Source organism: Haliotis asinina, chromosome 7, assembly GCF_037392515.1.
Source record: "Haliotis asinina isolate JCU_RB_2024 chromosome 7, JCU_Hal_asi_v2, whole genome shotgun sequence".
Taxonomy (NCBI): Eukaryota; Metazoa; Mollusca; class Gastropoda; order Lepetellida; family Haliotidae; genus Haliotis; species Haliotis asinina.
This window is the reverse complement of record NC_090286.1, coordinates 1,203,734-1,221,218: the sequence shown is the minus strand read 5'-3', so window position 1 is coordinate 1,221,218 and position 17,485 is coordinate 1,203,734. Positions and strand designations below refer to the sequence as shown.

Here is a 17,485-nt window from a genome sequence, read left to right as displayed (position 1 = left end):
TCATGTAACAAGTCACTCTGACACTGGTTAAGGATGGTTGATAATCAATGAGAAGCATGTGTATACATATGACACTGTACGAGAGACCATACGGCTGATGACACGACTCACAAGGAGGAAAATACAAATAAATGTGATGCAAATGCTGATGCACACATTCCTGATTCCACTGACCTGATATTCTGCCTGGAACCCCCCGGCAGGCACCTGCAGCTCTTTTATCCGCTCCCCCAGCTGATCTACAGACACCACCGTCACTGCTGGAGCGAACCCTATGTTGTAGTACGTGGCATTGTGGTCCTCTTCTACATTGTCCTCGTCCTCCCCAAGAACTGGCGCAGGGTTGTCCACTCCCGTCTCGTCTGTGTCCTCTATTCCATATGTAAAACTAATTAGCTGTGCATTATTTTTGTAGTAGCAAGTGCTGTGCAACAATCAGGATTAATCCTTACACAAACTTGTTGGAGAGCGTAATGTACGATTATTGATCAAAGGTTTGATAAAGATTACAAAGTTCAAGGTCTCATCAATGTTTATTTTATGTTTCAAATTAGATCCGTCATTTCACACATCCAAAACAGCTCCTGTGTCACATATTGTGGTTATTATATGATACAGATATCCATTTCGGCATTGTTGCATAGTCATACAGTATATATTGACACTATTGAAAGTTTTAAAACTGAGTCCATGGACATAGTGCCCTATGTATTTCAGGTTGGGGTATTCCATGTAAATGCATCCTTTTTAAAGTAAAGAAAAGCATTCTTTTAGAAATTCAACAATTCGTCAGATGATTAGTTGGACGAACCTTTGTGTATTTTGGTATGATTGTCTGACTGCTTCCGATGATTCCTTCGCCTTTTGATAAAGAAAATGTAGTTTTGGTTAATTAAATCCATTATTAATTACGCTGAAATCTCTGATTTCTTCAGCTGATTGACTGTGACAGGCTTTGTCACCTTCATCATTTGTCAGATTCTAATGTGCAAAACAACCTAGGACATTCAACTGTAACACATCTTGATTTCAGCAATCTTGCTGTGTTCTTGTATCATTACACTCAAGTATAACATACACATAAAGTTCGGTCGTAGTTTCAACCACGTCATCCCTCCATTCTTTATGTGTTCAAGCTCAGATACTGATTACATGGTGATGTCAGTGTTGATCACCTGAGGAAGACGACGACAACAACACCAATGGCGACTATAGCAATGGCAGCAACAACGACACCCGAGATTACAGCAGGACCAGTGGACAGCGGCATACTGACTTCTAGAGCGGAGAAATATCAATATGTCATAAACAGAATAAACAGAAGCAAATCTGCTACAACTGTTGCATGTCTTCAGTACTATAGCCAATAACTTATATCATCTTCAAGGAATATGACTAAACACATACTCTTCTTAACATAGTTTTCCCTTTTTCCCATATTTTCAGTCTTCAGACAATAAGAAATCGTAAAATACAAATGTTAATACCAGCATGAAAACAAGAACAAATGCTTCCGACAAAATGAAATACCCTACGAAAGAACATCATATCAGCCAAAACACGTAGATTCCTCATACCGTCTTAGGCAGCTCTCAGAAGCATTGACTGTGACATCACCTACGTTTATTTAATCACTTGTTTCAGCAGTGGTGTGCCAAACGAGACGTCAGGTTACGTTACGTGAGGTGTGTCACGTCCGTATACATATATGTCACTGGGGTTTTTTTCAAGTGAATATGGAAAATTCCAAATCTCTCTCTCTCTCTCTCTCTCTCTGTGTGTGTGTGTGTGTGTGTGTGTGTGTGTGTGTGTGTGTGTGTGTTTGCATCTATCACAACCTGAGAGAAACTGAAAATCTTAACCTTCGTTCTTTTGTAGAAACTTGATAGAGGAGAAAAATATTCACACATTATGTTTTACATATTAAGATTGATATGCAGCAGAGAGGGTTTGGGTGATCCTGGCACAGTCAGGTTGGTAAAGCTCATCATCAGCTCAGGGCCCTCGCCCCCTCTACACGCAGCCCAGACAGCGAATGGGACTTCTCCCAGGAAACACTGCCTAGTCGAACCCACCAAGAACTTTCCGGACAATATGGAGGCTCCCCAACACTGCAGCCTTCTGCATTACCCAGATTGTCAGAAGGGCTGTGCTCCCGGTGGAGAACCCGGGCACTCTCCTGATCTGCGCCAAGAGATCAGGAGATGCCAAACCAAGGGCACCGAGAACAATGGGGAGCCTGACGACAGTGTACTTGGGATGCAAGCGAGACATTTCAAAGGCGAGGTCCGCATATTTATTATGCTTTTCCTGAATCTTGCCAATCACATTGCTGTCAAAAGGGACAGAAAATTCAATGATATAAATAATTCCATTAGTTTTATCAAAAGGACAAGATCAGGTTTGTTGACTGGAATTCGTCTCAGGCTGTATATTGGCCTATTCCAGAGAAGTTTGAAAGCATCATTTTCCAGGACGCCCTCCGTAAGATCTGATCTCATGTTCATGTAAGAGTAACCCACACCATTTCCTCTGAAAATAGATTTCACAGATATGTACGGTGTAAATCGTGGAATGTAATCAGAATCAGACAATAAATACATTTTGCTTTTTAGTGCATGTTACCTGTAGTGCAGTCTTCCCCTTTCCATCCTGCCTCACATCCTTCTGTACACCGTCCTGTTTCCCGGGGACAGGTGCTTATAGCTCCCTGACACATACGGGTAGTGCAGTTTTTGTTACATCCGACTCCGTATTCCACATCTTCGACACATTCTGTAAAACACCGTTGTAAAGTATTTGCTGTGTCTAATCCAGATGGTGTCTGCAGTAATTCTAAAGGCATACACTCAGTAGAGTATGTCATTTTCTAATGTCAGTTTTACCTGTAGTGCAGTCCTCCCCCTTCCATCCTGCCTGACATCCTCCTGTACACCGTCCTGTATCCTGGGGACAGGTGCTCGCATCTCCATGGCACATCCGGGAACTGCAGGTTTTGAGACACCCAACCCCGTACTCCGTACCTTGGACACAAGCTGTACACAAAGAAAACTATGACTGTCTAATGTCTGCTGTGAGTATCTAAAGATAGTTTATAATTGTCCTTGAGAATGTCTACACAGAGGACTCATCCTGCAGTTTCAAAGCTCACAACATAGACACCCTTTACGTTTATACCCCCGTCGTGTATTGTGAAGATGTGTGGACCACTTCAAGAACACCTTTCTGATCAGTATTTCAAACCAACTGTATCATTCTTTGTGGATTCGTGCCACTGAGTTCTCGTTCAGTAGAGAAACCGTATATGATAACTTTACAGGCGCTGGGCGAAATCAGATGGTATCAGTATTTCTTGGATGATACATTTCAGATGTAATTTACAGGTATTCTTTTCATGCACCCTTGCTCACGTTTAAAGATATACAAGTTTACATAAAAAGTGAAACCAAAAAACAATCTCAGACAAGGTCGAACTTCAGTTCAGCTCAAACTGCACAAAGAATGGATTCTGTGAAAAGCAGCATCTAAAGGCAGAGTTGGAAACAAGCACTTAGTACTTTAGATATAGTTATTCTGATTTATGAAAGAATTGTACACACCAAGAAAATATTCCAAACACCTGTGATTGGTCTTTCCAGATGCCTCTTAAATCCACAATATAGAAATAAAAACAATAGCGTATAGAGAGTATGTTTGTCTGACTTCACTTTATGTCAGTTTTACCTGTAGTGCAGTCCTCACCCTTCCATCCTGCCTGACATCCTCCTGTACACCGTCCTGTATCCTGGGGACAGGTGCTCACATCTCCATGGCACATCCGGGAACTGCAGGTTTTGAGACACCCAACCCCGTACTCCGTACCTTGGACACAAGCTGTACACAAACAAAACTATGACTGTCTAATGTCTGCTGTGAGTATCTAAAGATAGTTTATAATTGTCCTTGAGAATGTCTACACAGAGGACTCATCCTGCAGTTTCAAAGCTCACAACATAGACACCCTTTACGTTTATACCCCCGTCGTGTATTGTGAAGATGTGTGGACCACTTCAAGAACACCTTTCTGATCAGTATTTCAAACCAACTGTATCATTCTTTCTGGATTCGTGCCACTGAGCTCTCGTTCAGTAGAGAAACCGTATATGATAACTTTACAGGCGCTGGGCGAAATCAGATGGTATCAGTATTTCTTGGATGATACATTTCAGATGTAATTTACAGGTATTCTTTTCATGCACACTTGCTCACGTTTAAAGATATACAAGTTTACATAAAAAGTGAAACCAAAAAACAATCTCAGACAAGGTCGAACTTCAGTTCAGCTCAAACTGCACAAAGAATGGATTCTGTGAAAAGCAGCATCTAAAGGCAGAGTTGGAAACAAGCACTTAGTACTTTAGATATAGTTATTCTGATTTATGAAAGAATTGTACACACCAAGAAAATATTCCAAACACCTGTGATTGGTCTTTCCAGATGCCTCTTAAATCCACAATATAGAAATAAAAACAATAGCGTATAGAGAGTATGTTTGTCTGACTTCACTTTATGTCAGTTTTACCTGTAGTGCAGTCCTCCCCCTTCCATCCTGCCTGACATCCTCCTGTACACCGTCCTGTATCCTGGGGACAGGTGCTCGCATCTCCATGGCACATCCGGGAACTGCAGGTTTTGAGACACCCAACCCCGTACTCCGTACCTTGGACACAAGCTGTACACAAACAAAACTATGACTGTCTAATGTCTGCTGTGAGTATCTAAAGATAGTTTATAATTGTCCTTGAGAATGTCTACACAGAGGACTCATCCTGCAGTTTCAAAGCTCACAACATAGACACCCTTTACGTTTATACCCCCGTCGTGTATTGTGAAGATGTGTGGACCACTTCAAGAACACCTTTCTGATCAATATTTCAAACCAACTGTATCATTCTTTGTGGATTCGTGCCACTGAGTTCTCGTTCAGTAGAGAAACCGTATATGATAACTTTACAGGCGCTGGGCGAAATCAGATGGTATCAGTATTTCTTGGATGATACATTTCAGATGTAATTTACAGGTATTCTTTTCATGCACCCTTGCTCACGTTTAAAGATATACAAGTTTACATAAAAAGTGAAACCAAAAAACAATCTCAGACAAGGTCGAACTTCAGTTCAGCTCAAACTGCACAAAGAATGGATTCTGTGAAAAGCAGCATCTAAAGGCAGAGTTGGAAACAAGCACTTAGTACTTTAGATATAGTTATTCTGATTTATGAAAGAATTGTACACACCAAGAAAATATTCCAAACACCTGTGATTGGTCTTTCCAGATGCCTCTTAAATCCACAATATAGAAATAAAAACAATAGCGTATAGAGAGTATGTTTGTCTGACTTCACTTTATGTCAGTTTTACCTGTAGTGCAGTCCTCACCCTTCCATCCTGCCTGACATCCTCCTGTACACCGTCCTGTATCCTGGGGACAGGTGCTCACATCTCCATGGCACATCCGGGAACTGCAGGTTTTGAGACACCCAACCCCGTACTCCGTACCTTGGACACAAGCTGTACACAAACAAAACTATGACTGTCTAATGTCTGCTGTGAGTATCTAAAGATAGTTTATAATTGTCCTTGAGAATGTCTACACAGAGGACTCATCCTGCAGTTTCAAAGCTCACAACATAGACACCCTTTACGTTTATACCCCCGTCGTGTATTGTGAAGATGTGTGGACCACTTCAAGAACACCTTTCTGATCAGTATTTCAAACCAACTGTATCATTCTTTCTGGATTCGTGCCACTGAGCTCTCGTTCAGTAGAGAAACCGTATATGATAACTTTACAGGCGCTGGGCGAAATCAGATGGTATCAGTATTTCTTGGATGATACATTTCAGATGTAATTTACAGGTATTCTTTTCATGCACCCTTGCTCACGTTTAAAGATATACAAGTTTACATAAAAAGTGAAACCAAAAAACAATCTCAGACAAGGTCGAACTTCAGTTCAGCTCAAACTGCACAAAGAATGGATTCTGTGAAAAGCAGCATCTAAAGGCAGAGTTGGAAACAAGCACTTAGTACTTTAGATATAGTTATTCTGATTTATGAAAGAATTGTACACACCAAGAAAATATTCCAAACACCTGTGATTGGTCTTTCCAGATGCCTCTTAAATCCACAATATAGAAATAAAAACAATAGCGTATAGAGAGTATGTTTGTCTGACTTCACTTTATGTCAGTTTTACCTGTAGTGCAGTCCTCACCCTTCCATCCTGCCTGACATCCTCCTGTACACCGTCCTGTATCCTGGGGACAGGTGCTCACATCTCCATGGCACATCCGGGAACTGCAGGTTTTGAGACACCCAACCCCGTACTCCGTACCTTGGACACAAGCTGTACACAAACAAAACTATGACTGTCTAATGTCTGCTGTGAGTATCTAAAGATAGTTTATAATTGTCCTTGAGAATGTCTACACAGAGGACTCATCCTGCAGTTTCAAAGCTCACAACATAGACACCCTTTACGTTTATACCCCCGTCGTGTATTGTGAAGATGTGTGGACCACTTCAAGAACACCTTTCTGATCAGTATTTCAAACCAACTGTATCATTCTTTCTGGATTCGTGCCACTGAGCTCTCGTTCAGTAGAGAAACCGTATATGATAACTTTACAGGCGCTGGGCGAAATCAGATGGTATCAGTATTTCTTGGATGATACATTTCAGATGTAATTTACAGGTATTCTTTTCATGCACACTTGCTCACGTTTAAAGATATACAAGTTTACATAAAAAGTGAAACCAAAAAACAATCTCAGACAAGGTCGAACTTCAGTTCAGCTCAAACTGCACAAAGAATGGATTCTGTGAAAAGCAGCATCTAAAGGCAGAGTTGGAAACAAGCACTTAGTACTTTAGATATAGTTATTCTGATTTATGAAAGAATTGTACACACCAAGAAAATATTCCAAACACCTGTGATTGGTCTTTCCAGATGCCTCTTAAATCCACAATATAGAAATAAAAACAATAGCGTATAGAGAGTATGTTTGTCTGACTTCACTTTATGTCAGTTTTACCTGTAGTGCAGTCCTCCCCCTTCCATCCTGCCTGACATCCTCCTGTACACCGTCCTGTATCCTGGGGACAGGTGCTCGCATCTCCATGGCACATCCGGGAACTGCAGGTTTTGAGACACCCAACCCCGTACTCCGTACCTTGGACACAAGCTGTACACAAACAAAACTATGACTGTCTAATGTCTGCTGTGAGTATCTAAAGATAGTTTATAATTGTCCTTGAGAATGTCTACACAGAGGACTCATCCTGCAGTTTCAAAGCTCACAACATAGACACCCTTTACGTTTATACCCCCGTCGTGTATTGTGAAGATGTGTGGACCACTTCAAGAACACCTTTCTGATCAATATTTCAAACCAACTGTATCATTCTTTGTGGATTCGTGCCACTGAGTTCTCGTTCAGTAGAGAAACCGTATATGATAACTTTACAGGCGCTGGGCGAAATCAGATGGTATCAGTATTTCTTGGATGATACATTTCAGATGTAATTTACAGGTATTCTTTTCATGCACCCTTGCTCACGTTTAAAGATATACAAGTTTACATAAAAAGTGAAACCAAAAAACAATCTCAGACAAGGTCGAACTTCAGTTCAGCTCAAACTGCACAAAGAATGGATTCTGTGAAAAGCAGCATCTAAAGGCAGAGTTGGAAACAAGCACTTAGTACTTTAGATATAGTTATTCTGATTTATGAAAGAATTGTACACACCAAGAAAATATTCCAAACACCTGTGATTGGTCTTTCCAGATGCCTCTTAAATCCACAATATAGAAATAAAAACAATAGCGTATAGAGAGTATGTTTGTCTGACTTCACTTTATGTCAGTTTTACCTGTAGTGCAGTCCTCACCCTTCCATCCTGCCTGACATCCTCCTGTACACCGTCCTGTATCCTGGGGACAGGTGCTCACATCTCCATGGCACATCCGGGAACTGCAGGTTTTGAGACACCCAACCCCGTACTCCGTACCTTGGACACAAGCTGTACACAAACAAAACTATGACTGTCTAATGTCTGCTGTGAGTATCTAAAGATAGTTTATAATTGTCCTTGAGAATGTCTACACAGAGGACTCATCCTGCAGTTTCAAAGCTCACAACATAGACACCCTTTACGTTTATACCCCCGTCGTGTATTGTGAAGATGTGTGGACCACTTCAAGAACACCTTTCTGATCAGTATTTCAAACCAACTGTATCATTCTTTCTGGATTCGTGCCACTGAGCTCTCGTTCAGTAGAGAAACCGTATATGATAACTTTACAGGCGCTGGGCGAAATCAGATGGTATCAGTATTTCTTGGATGATACATTTCAGATGTAATTTACAGGTATTCTTTTCATGCACACTTGCTCACGTTTAAAGATATACAAGTTTACATAAAAAGTGAAACCAAAAAACAATCTCAGACAAGGTCGAACTTCAGTTCAGCTCAAACTGCACAAAGAATGGATTCTGTGAAAAGCAGCATCTAAAGGCAGAGTTGGAAACAAGCACTTAGTACTTTAGATATAGTTATTCTGATTTATGAAAGAATTGTACACACCAAGAAAATATTCCAAACACCTGTGATTGGTCTTTCCAGATGCCTCTTAAATCCACAATATAGAAATAAAAACAATAGCGTATAGAGAGTATGTTTGTCTGACTTCACTTTATGTCAGTTTTACCTGTAGTGCAGTCCTCCCCCTTCCATCCTGCCTGACATCCTCCTGTACACCGTCCTGTATCCTGGGGACAGGTGCTCGCATCTCCATGGCACATCCGGGAACTGCAGGTTTTGAGACACCCAACCCCGTACTCCGTACCTTGGACACAAGCTGTACACAAACAAAACTATGACTGTCTAATGTCTGCTGTGAGTATCTAAAGATAGTTTATAATTGTCCTTGAGAATGTCTACACAGAGGACTCATCCTGCAGTTTCAAAGCTCACAACATAGACACCCTTTACGTTTATACCCCCGTCGTGTATTGTGAAGATGTGTGGACCACTTCAAGAACACCTTTCTGATCAATATTTCAAACCAACTGTATCATTCTTTGTGGATTCGTGCCACTGAGTTCTCGTTCAGTAGAGAAACCGTATATGATAACTTTACAGGCGCTGGGCGAAATCAGATGGTATCAGTATTTCTTGGATGATACATTTCAGATGTAATTTACAGGTATTCTTTTCATGCACCCTTGCTCACGTTTAAAGATATACAAGTTTACATAAAAAGTGAAACCAAAAAACAATCTCAGACAAGGTCGAACTTCAGTTCAGCTCAAACTGCACAAAGAATGGATTCTGCGAAAAGCAGCATCTAAAGGCAGAGTTGGAAACAAGCACTTAGTACTTTAGATATAGTTATTCTGATTTATGAAAGAATTGTACACACCAAGAAAATATTCCAAACACCTGTCATTGGTCTTTCCAGATGCCTCTTAAATCCACAATATAGAAATAAAAACAATAGCGTATAGAGAGTATGTTTGTCTGACTTCACTTTATGTCAGTTTTACCTGTAGTGCAGTCCTCCCCCTTCCATCCTGCCTGACATCCTCCTGTACACCGTCCTGTATCCTGGGGACAGGTGCTCACATCTCCATGGCACATCCGGGAACTGCAGGTTTTGAGACACCCAACCCCGTACTCCGTACCTTGGACACAAGCTGTACACAAAGAAAACTATGACTGTCTAATGTCTGCTGTGAGTATCTAAAGATAGTTTATAATTGTCCTTGAGAATGTCTACACAGAGGACTCATCCTGCAGTTTCAAAGCTCACAACATACACACCCTTTACGTTTATACCTCCGTCGTGTATTGTGAAGATGTGTGGACCACTTCAAGAACACCTTTCTGATCAATATTTCAAACCAACTGTATCATTCTTTGTGGATTCGTGCCACTGAGCTCTCGTTCAGTAGAGAAACCGTATATGATAACTTTACAGGCGCTGGGCGAAATCAGATGGTATCAGTATTTCTTGGATGATACATTTCAGATGTAATTTACAGGTATTCTTTTCATGCACCCTTGCTCACGTTTAAAGATATACAAGTTTACATAAAAAGTGAAACCAAAAAACAATCTCAGACAAGGTCGAACTTCAGTTCAGCTCAAACTGCACAAAGAATGGATTCTGTGAAAAGCAGCATCTAAAGGCAGAGTTGGAAACAAGCACTTAGTACTTTAGATATAGTTATTCTGATTTATGAAAGAATTGTACACACCAAGAAAATATTCCAAACACCTGTGATTGGTCTTTCCAGATGCCTCTTAAATCCACAATATAGAAATAAAAACAATAGCGTATAGAGAGTATGTTTGTCTGACTTCACTTTATGTCAGTTTTACCTGTAGTGCAGTCCTCCCCCTTCCATCCTGCCTGACATCCTCCTGTACACCGTCCTGTATCCTGGGGACAGGTGCTCACATCTCCATGGCACATCCGGGAACTGCAGGTTTTGAGACACCCAACCCCGTACTCCGTACCTTGGACACAAGCTGTACACAAACAAAACTATGACTGTCTAATGTCTGCTGTGAGTATCTAAAGATAGTTTATAATTGTCCTTGAGAATGTCTACACAGAGGACTCATCCTGCAGTTTCAAAGCTCACAACATAGACACCCTTTACGTTTATACCCCCGTCGTGTATTGTGAAGATGTGTGGACCACTTCAAGAACACCTTTCTGATCAGTATTTCAAACCAACTGTATCATTCTTTGTGGATTCGTGCCACTGAGCTCTCGTTCAGTAGAGAAACCGTATATGATAACTTTACAGGCGCTGGGCGAAATCAGATGGTATCAGTATTTCTTGGATGATACATTTCAGATGTAATTTACAGGTATTCTTTTCATGCACCCTTGCTCACGTTTAAAGATATACAAGTTTACATAAAAAGTGAAACCAAAAAACAATCTCAGACAAGGTCGAACTTCAGTTCAGCTCAAACTGCACAAAGAATGGATTCTGTGAAAAGCAGCATCTAAAGGCAGAGTTGGAAACAAGCACTTAGTACTTTAGATATAGTTATTCTGATTTATGAAAGAATTGTACACACCAAGAAAATATTCCAAACACCTGTGATTGGTCTTTCCAGATGCCTCTTAAATCCACAATATAGAAATAAAAACAATAGCGTATAGAGAGTATGTTTGTCTGACTTCACTTTATGTCAGTTTTACCTGTAGTGCAGTCCTCCCCCTTCCATCCTGCCTGACATCCTCCTGTACACCGTCCTGTATCCTGGGGACAGGTGCTCACATCTCCATGGCACATCCGGGAACTGCAGGTTTTGAGACACCCAACCCCGTACTCCGTACCTTGGACACAAGCTGTACACAAACAAAACTATGACTGTCTAATGTCTGCTGTGAGTATCTAAAGATAGTTTATAATTGTCCTTGAGAATGTCTACACAGAGGACTCATCCTGCAGTTTCAAAGCTCACAACATAGACACCCTTTACGTTTATACCCCCGTCGTGTATTGTGAAGATGTGTGGACCACTTCAAGAACACCTTTCTGATCAGTATTTCAAACCAACTGTATCATTCTTTGTGGATTCGTGCCACTGAGCTCTCGTTCAGTAGAGAAACCGTATATGATAACTTTACAGGCGCTGGGCGAAATCAGATGGTATCAGTATTTCTTGGATGATACATTTCAGATGTAATTTACAGGTATTCTTTTCATGCACACTTGCTCACGTTTAAAGATATACAAGTTTACATAAAAAGTGAAACCAAAAAACAATCTCAGACAAGGTCGAACTTCAGTTCAGCTCAAACTGCACAAAGAATGGATTCTGTGAAAAGCAGCATCTAAAGGCAGAGTTGGAAACAAGCACTTAGTACTTTAGATATAGTTATTCTGATTTATGAAAGAATTGTACACACCAAGAAAATATTCCAAACACCTGTGATTGGTCTTTCCAGATGCCTCTTAAATCCACAATATAGAAATAAAAACAATAGCGTATAGAGAGTATGTTTGTCTGACTTCACTTTATGTCAGTTTTACCTGTAGTGCAGTCCTCCCCCTTCCATCCTGCCTGACATCCTCCTGTACACCGTCCTGTATCCTGGGGACAGGTGCTCGCATCTCCATGGCACATCCGGGAACTGCAGGTTTTGAGACACCCAACCCCGTACTCCGTACCTTGGACACAAGCTGTACACAAACAAAACTATGACTGTCTAATGTCTGCTGTGAGTATCTAAAGATAGTTTATAATTGTCCTTGAGAATGTCTACACAGAGGACTCATCCTGCAGTTTCAAAGCTCACAACATAGACACCCTTTACGTTTATACCCCCGTCGTGTATTGTGAAGATGTGTGGACCACTTCAAGAACACCTTTCTGATCAATATTTCAAACCAACTGTATCATTCTTTGTGGATTCGTGCCACTGAGTTCTCGTTCAGTAGAGAAACCGTATATGATAACTTTACAGGCGCTGGGCGAAATCAGATGGTATCAGTATTTCTTGGATGATACATTTCAGACGTAATTTACAGGTATTCTTTTCATGCACCCTTGCTCACGTTTAAAGATATACAAGTTTACATAAAAAGTGAAACCAAAAAACAATCTCAGACAAGGTCGAACTTCAGTTCAGCTCAAACTGCACAAAGAATGGATTCTGCGAAAAGCAGCATCTAAAGGCAGAGTTGGAAACAAGCACTTAGTACTTTAGATATAGTTATTCTGATTTATGAAAGAATTGTACACACCAAGAAAATATTCCAAACACCTGTCATTGGTCTTTCCAGATGCCTCTTAAATCCACAATATAGAAATAAAAACAATAGCGTATAGAGAGTATGTTTGTCTGACTTCACTTTATGTCAGTTTTACCTGTAGTGCAGTCCTCCCCCTTCCATCCTGCCTGACATCCTCCTGTACACCGTCCTGTATCCTGGGGACAGGTGCTCACATCTCCATGGCACATCCGGGAACTGCAGGTTTTGAGACACCCAACCCCGTACTCCGTACCTTGGACACAAGCTGTACACAAAGAAAACTATGACTGTCTAATGTCTGCTGTGAGTATCTAAAGATAGTTTATAATTGTCCTTGAGAATGTCTACACAGAGGACTCATCCTGCAGTTTCAAAGCTCACAACATACACACCCTTTACGTTTATACCTCCGTCGTGTATTGTGAAGATGTGTGGACCACTTCAAGAACACCTTTCTGATCAATATTTCAAACCAACTGTATCATTCTTTGTGGATTCGTGCCACTGAGCTCTCGTTCAGTAGAGAAACCGTATATGATAACTTTACAGGCGCTGGGCGAAATCAGATGGTATCAGTATTTCTTGGATGATACATTTCAGATGTAATTTACAGGTATTCTTTTCATGCACCCTTGCTCACGTTTAAAGATATACAAGTTTACATAAAAAGTGAAACCAAAAAACAATCTCAGACAAGGTCGAACTTCAGTTCAGCTCAAACTGCACAAAGAATGGATTCTGTGAAAAGCAGCATCTAAAGGCAGAGTTGGAAACAAGCACTTAGTACTTTAGATATAGTTATTCTGATTTATGAAAGAATTGTACACACCAAGAAAATATTCTAAACACCTGTGATTGGTTTTTCCAGATGCCTCTTAAATCCACAATATAGAAATAAAAACAATAGCGTATAGAGAGTATGTTTGTCTGACTTCACTTTATGTCAGTTTTACCTGTAGTGCAGTCCTCCCCCTTCCATCCTGCCTGACATCCTTCTGTACACCGTCCTGTATCCTGGGGACAGGTGCTCGCATCTCCATGGCACATCCGGGAACTGCAGGTTTTGAGACACCCAACCCCGTACTCCGTACCTTGGACACAAGCTGTACACAAACAAAACTATGACTGTCTAATGTCTGCTGTGAGTATCTAAACATACCGTATTATTTTCTTTGAGAATTTCTAAACGGATTACTCATCCTGCAGTTTCAAAGCTGTGCCACGGAACACCACAACATAACACACCCCTTCATGTATTGTAAAAACATGTTGCAGTCATCTGCACCCTTCCACCCAGACTGACATCCTGACTCACACCGACCTGTATGCTGGGGACAGCATTTACCCGAACAATTAGCTCCATACTCAACATCCAGAACACATGCTGCCATTGAAAGAAGTACAAGCTGTACACAGAAACAATAGCACTTATTCCGTTTTCGTTAATTAGTACAGTGTTCAGAGAGGTATTTTAAGAGTCATCCCGGCACTTCACTTACTCTCAGTACAGTCCAGAAGATCTATTACGCATATATTGCTATGTGATTAATTTTTGGTTATTTTACACAATTCTCAACCACGGAACTTCGGCATCAGGAGTGCTGACACACCTGTGGAACAGTGTTTCAATAGTTTGTATTTTAAGTATATATTTGAAACTAGGTTGATATTTTAGTTAAGTATGAAATTTGCTCTTTACACTAGCCCATGAAGTCACTACTAATCGCCAGATAGGTTTGTAGGTTAGGATGGGGTCTCATAGTTGTGATTCTTTTTGTCTTCTTTTATTTGGTGCGACAGCGGTTTGACCAGTGATTGTATTTCTGTTTTTTCTGGAGTCTATGATCAGTTCTGGCGTTTTATATACTCCAGAATTTCTCCTCTTTGTTCACCCGCTGACATCCTGACTCTGCAGTATTGTAACTATATATTTTAGATGTATATCTGTACAGAACACTTTGCCATAACCACATGACGTTGAATGTTGTAAATATGTTGTATACTTATGTCATAATATATATAGTGGATACTTAACGACCTTCCGTGTAATACCATTTTTAGTAAACGAATTGATTTGGTATCAGACGAGCAAAAGCGGGCTTAATACCAAATCTTTAATGAGTTTCATAAAACTGGTATTTTACGAAAGCGAGTTTAGTATTCTGTTTATTACTTGCCAACATAAATTGACAGAAACTGCGACGAAATTGCCCTGTAGTGTGAGGACTTTCTGCTCTCCGCGAGTCAAGCAAGGTCTGAACAGCGACATTAGCATTGTGACGTCACAACTTTGAATCATTTTGACGTCATACGTCAAGCGGTATTACACCAGTGAAATACTGATGTAAAATATTACACTGTATCTTCAACGGGCGAGTAATAATGGTATGTATTGTGAACGGCAGTAATTATAGCAACCTGTAACTAGCATAGTAGGGCATAGTAGGTGTATATTACTGCGGGTGTGTATACGTGCGTCCGTTCAAGCGTGCATAAGAAAGTGTATGTTTGCGTGTTTGAGTTTGTGATTTTTGTGCGTGTTTGTGTGTGTGTCTGTGTGTCTGTGTCTGTGTGTTTTTAAAATTATTATTTTATTTGCTTGTGTGTGTGTGATATACATTAAACTTAGTTGTGTCATTCATAAATAGGATTTGGGAACGCCTGCCTACCTGAGGTGGGATTTTTATCTGTGATAGAATAAAGGGGATTTTGATTATAATATATGCACAGATAAAGTAACGCTTTTGGATCTCAAAAAGTTGTATCACGTTACAATAGTATTATTTTGTTTGCTTAATTACAGATACTTGTAATTGTATATAAGTAATGCAACTTTATTTATGCCTTGTTTTCCAATTTATCTAGTGTGAGGGATCACCTTAAAGCTTGTTCCAGATAATACAGATATTTCATCCCATGAACCCCAAGGTAACTACAAACCTGTGTCACACCTGTCTGTTCGCCAGCCTGGTAGACAAGTTCCACTTGGACAGACGCCGGTCACGTAGTTGCACACATCACCGTCACAGTGGCAGTAGTTGTCACAGTCAGCACCGAAAGTACCACGAGCACACACTTAAAGATGCGAGATATCCTTATCAGGCAGCACTTACAATGATGGGAGCTCAGATATTTAAGACGAATATAAGAAAAGATATATTGATTATCTTCTAAATTATGCAAATAATAACGTTAGAATGGAGTTAGCATCCAAGCCATATCCAACACAGTCGTTACGGTGAATTATGCTAATACATGTAATAGCTCTTACTGAATCTCATATGGCAGTGAAGTCATGCATATTGATATGAATAACATGCGTGTGATGATATGATAGTGTTACTGAACCCAGGAACACAATATTATGAATGAGTTCGCCATTACACACACACCAACGGAGTGATGTGTTCTTGTTCAACAGAAAATCGTCTGAACAATGTATTTATATGTACAGAATCTACAAGAGAAACTGATGTCAGTGTTCCTACCCTCAACCTCCACTTCACAGAAATCCATGATGGGTACTGAGTCACCAGTGCTCTTTACAGTTGTATAGAGCACCAGGTAGCGACCTTCACCAGTACACGTGGCGTTCAAAACGTCTGGTATGTCTGTCCCTGACACCGTGTAGCAGTTGATGCCATCAGTTGGGGAGCCGTCAGTGTCAGCTATGTAGATCTGGATTCCACTCCGACGAACTATATCTGTTACATGTAGAAATTATAATCAGGATGTATTCAGCCTAATATGTATTATCACTTCATGTATCAAATATACAGTGTCTATACCTGATCAATCTCCACCTTTCAGCAGAGTGAGCTGAAAGTCAGAGTCACATCGGCAATATTTCCGCCATATCATAACTAAAACAAGTCACATAATCCTAATATCTGAAGATAAGTTGTCAAAGCTGTCGACAATTTGAATAGTTGCAGATTTCTGACTTATATGTAACTATAAAATATAAAACCGTTATTGGGGATAATGACAACGAAAACATAATATAGATCAACTGAAGGCTGATCGGGGTTATGAGGGAGCACGGGGACTTACAGCACAGTTTTGCTATCAGCATGGCCTTTCATCAAAGGGTGTCCTTCTGCAAGATTTCAATATTTCTCTCTAATGACATACTATCATCGGTAGAATCGGCCCGGGGGAATTTCAACAAAGCGTTAAACGTCTACCACCTGTAGCAACTCAGGCTTGTGTCCCATCCAAAACTGTCAAGTCGTGATGTAAGTACAATACATTTCAACGCAAAGACACACTCATTCCTTGCATTAATCAACCATATGTTTACAAACTTACTCTCAAACCCATATAGTGTTACGAGTGTGTATTTTCTATAAATTGTATTATTAATTAAGTAATAATTATTATTGGGTCACAACGTTTGGTGTTTTGAATAATAATCATTATAGGTCACATTTCGTATCATAAATGTTCAGTGGTATTAGTATTTAATCGGCAGGCGTTTAAGGTAGTTCTGTAGAGTTACCTCCCTTTGGTTATATTATGAGGTAAACACGAGGCCGGTCTAGAGAATTCCAAGTTGAAGGCGATGGTCGCGATGCCTGACCGCTCGCTGTGTTACATTCTGCATAACTGTTTCTCACTCTCACATCAAGACTTCGGTGAGCTGACATTATATTTGTG

General features: G+C 40.4%; 1 protein-coding gene across 1 annotated transcript in view; it reads right to left on the bottom strand.

Moving 5' to 3' along the window:
* The window catches only part of LOC137291145 (uncharacterized), a 63,098-nt gene that overhangs the window by 7,370 nt on the left and 38,243 nt on the right, over positions 1-17,485 (bottom strand). The window contains exons 7-25 of the mRNA XM_067822430.1: positions 16,315-16,530; positions 15,767-15,901; positions 13,780-13,929; positions 12,942-13,091; positions 12,104-12,253; positions 11,266-11,415; positions 10,428-10,577; positions 8,752-8,901; positions 7,993-8,063; positions 7,076-7,225; positions 6,317-6,387; positions 5,418-5,549; positions 4,562-4,711; positions 3,724-3,784; positions 2,886-3,035; positions 2,626-2,710; positions 1,176-1,278; positions 812-861; positions 175-371 (exon numbers count right to left, since the gene is read on the bottom strand). Of these exons, the coding sequence (XP_067678531.1) occupies positions 175-371; positions 812-861; positions 1,176-1,278; positions 2,626-2,710; positions 2,886-3,035; positions 3,724-3,784; positions 4,562-4,711; positions 5,418-5,549; positions 6,317-6,387; positions 7,076-7,225; positions 7,993-8,063; positions 8,752-8,901; positions 10,428-10,577; positions 11,266-11,415; positions 12,104-12,253; positions 12,942-13,091; positions 13,780-13,929; positions 15,767-15,901; positions 16,315-16,530 (2,471 nt within the window). The remainder of the gene's footprint in view (positions 1-174; positions 372-811; positions 862-1,175; positions 1,279-2,625; positions 2,711-2,885; positions 3,036-3,723; positions 3,785-4,561; positions 4,712-5,417; positions 5,550-6,316; positions 6,388-7,075; positions 7,226-7,992; positions 8,064-8,751; positions 8,902-10,427; positions 10,578-11,265; positions 11,416-12,103; positions 12,254-12,941; positions 13,092-13,779; positions 13,930-15,766; positions 15,902-16,314; positions 16,531-17,485) is intronic.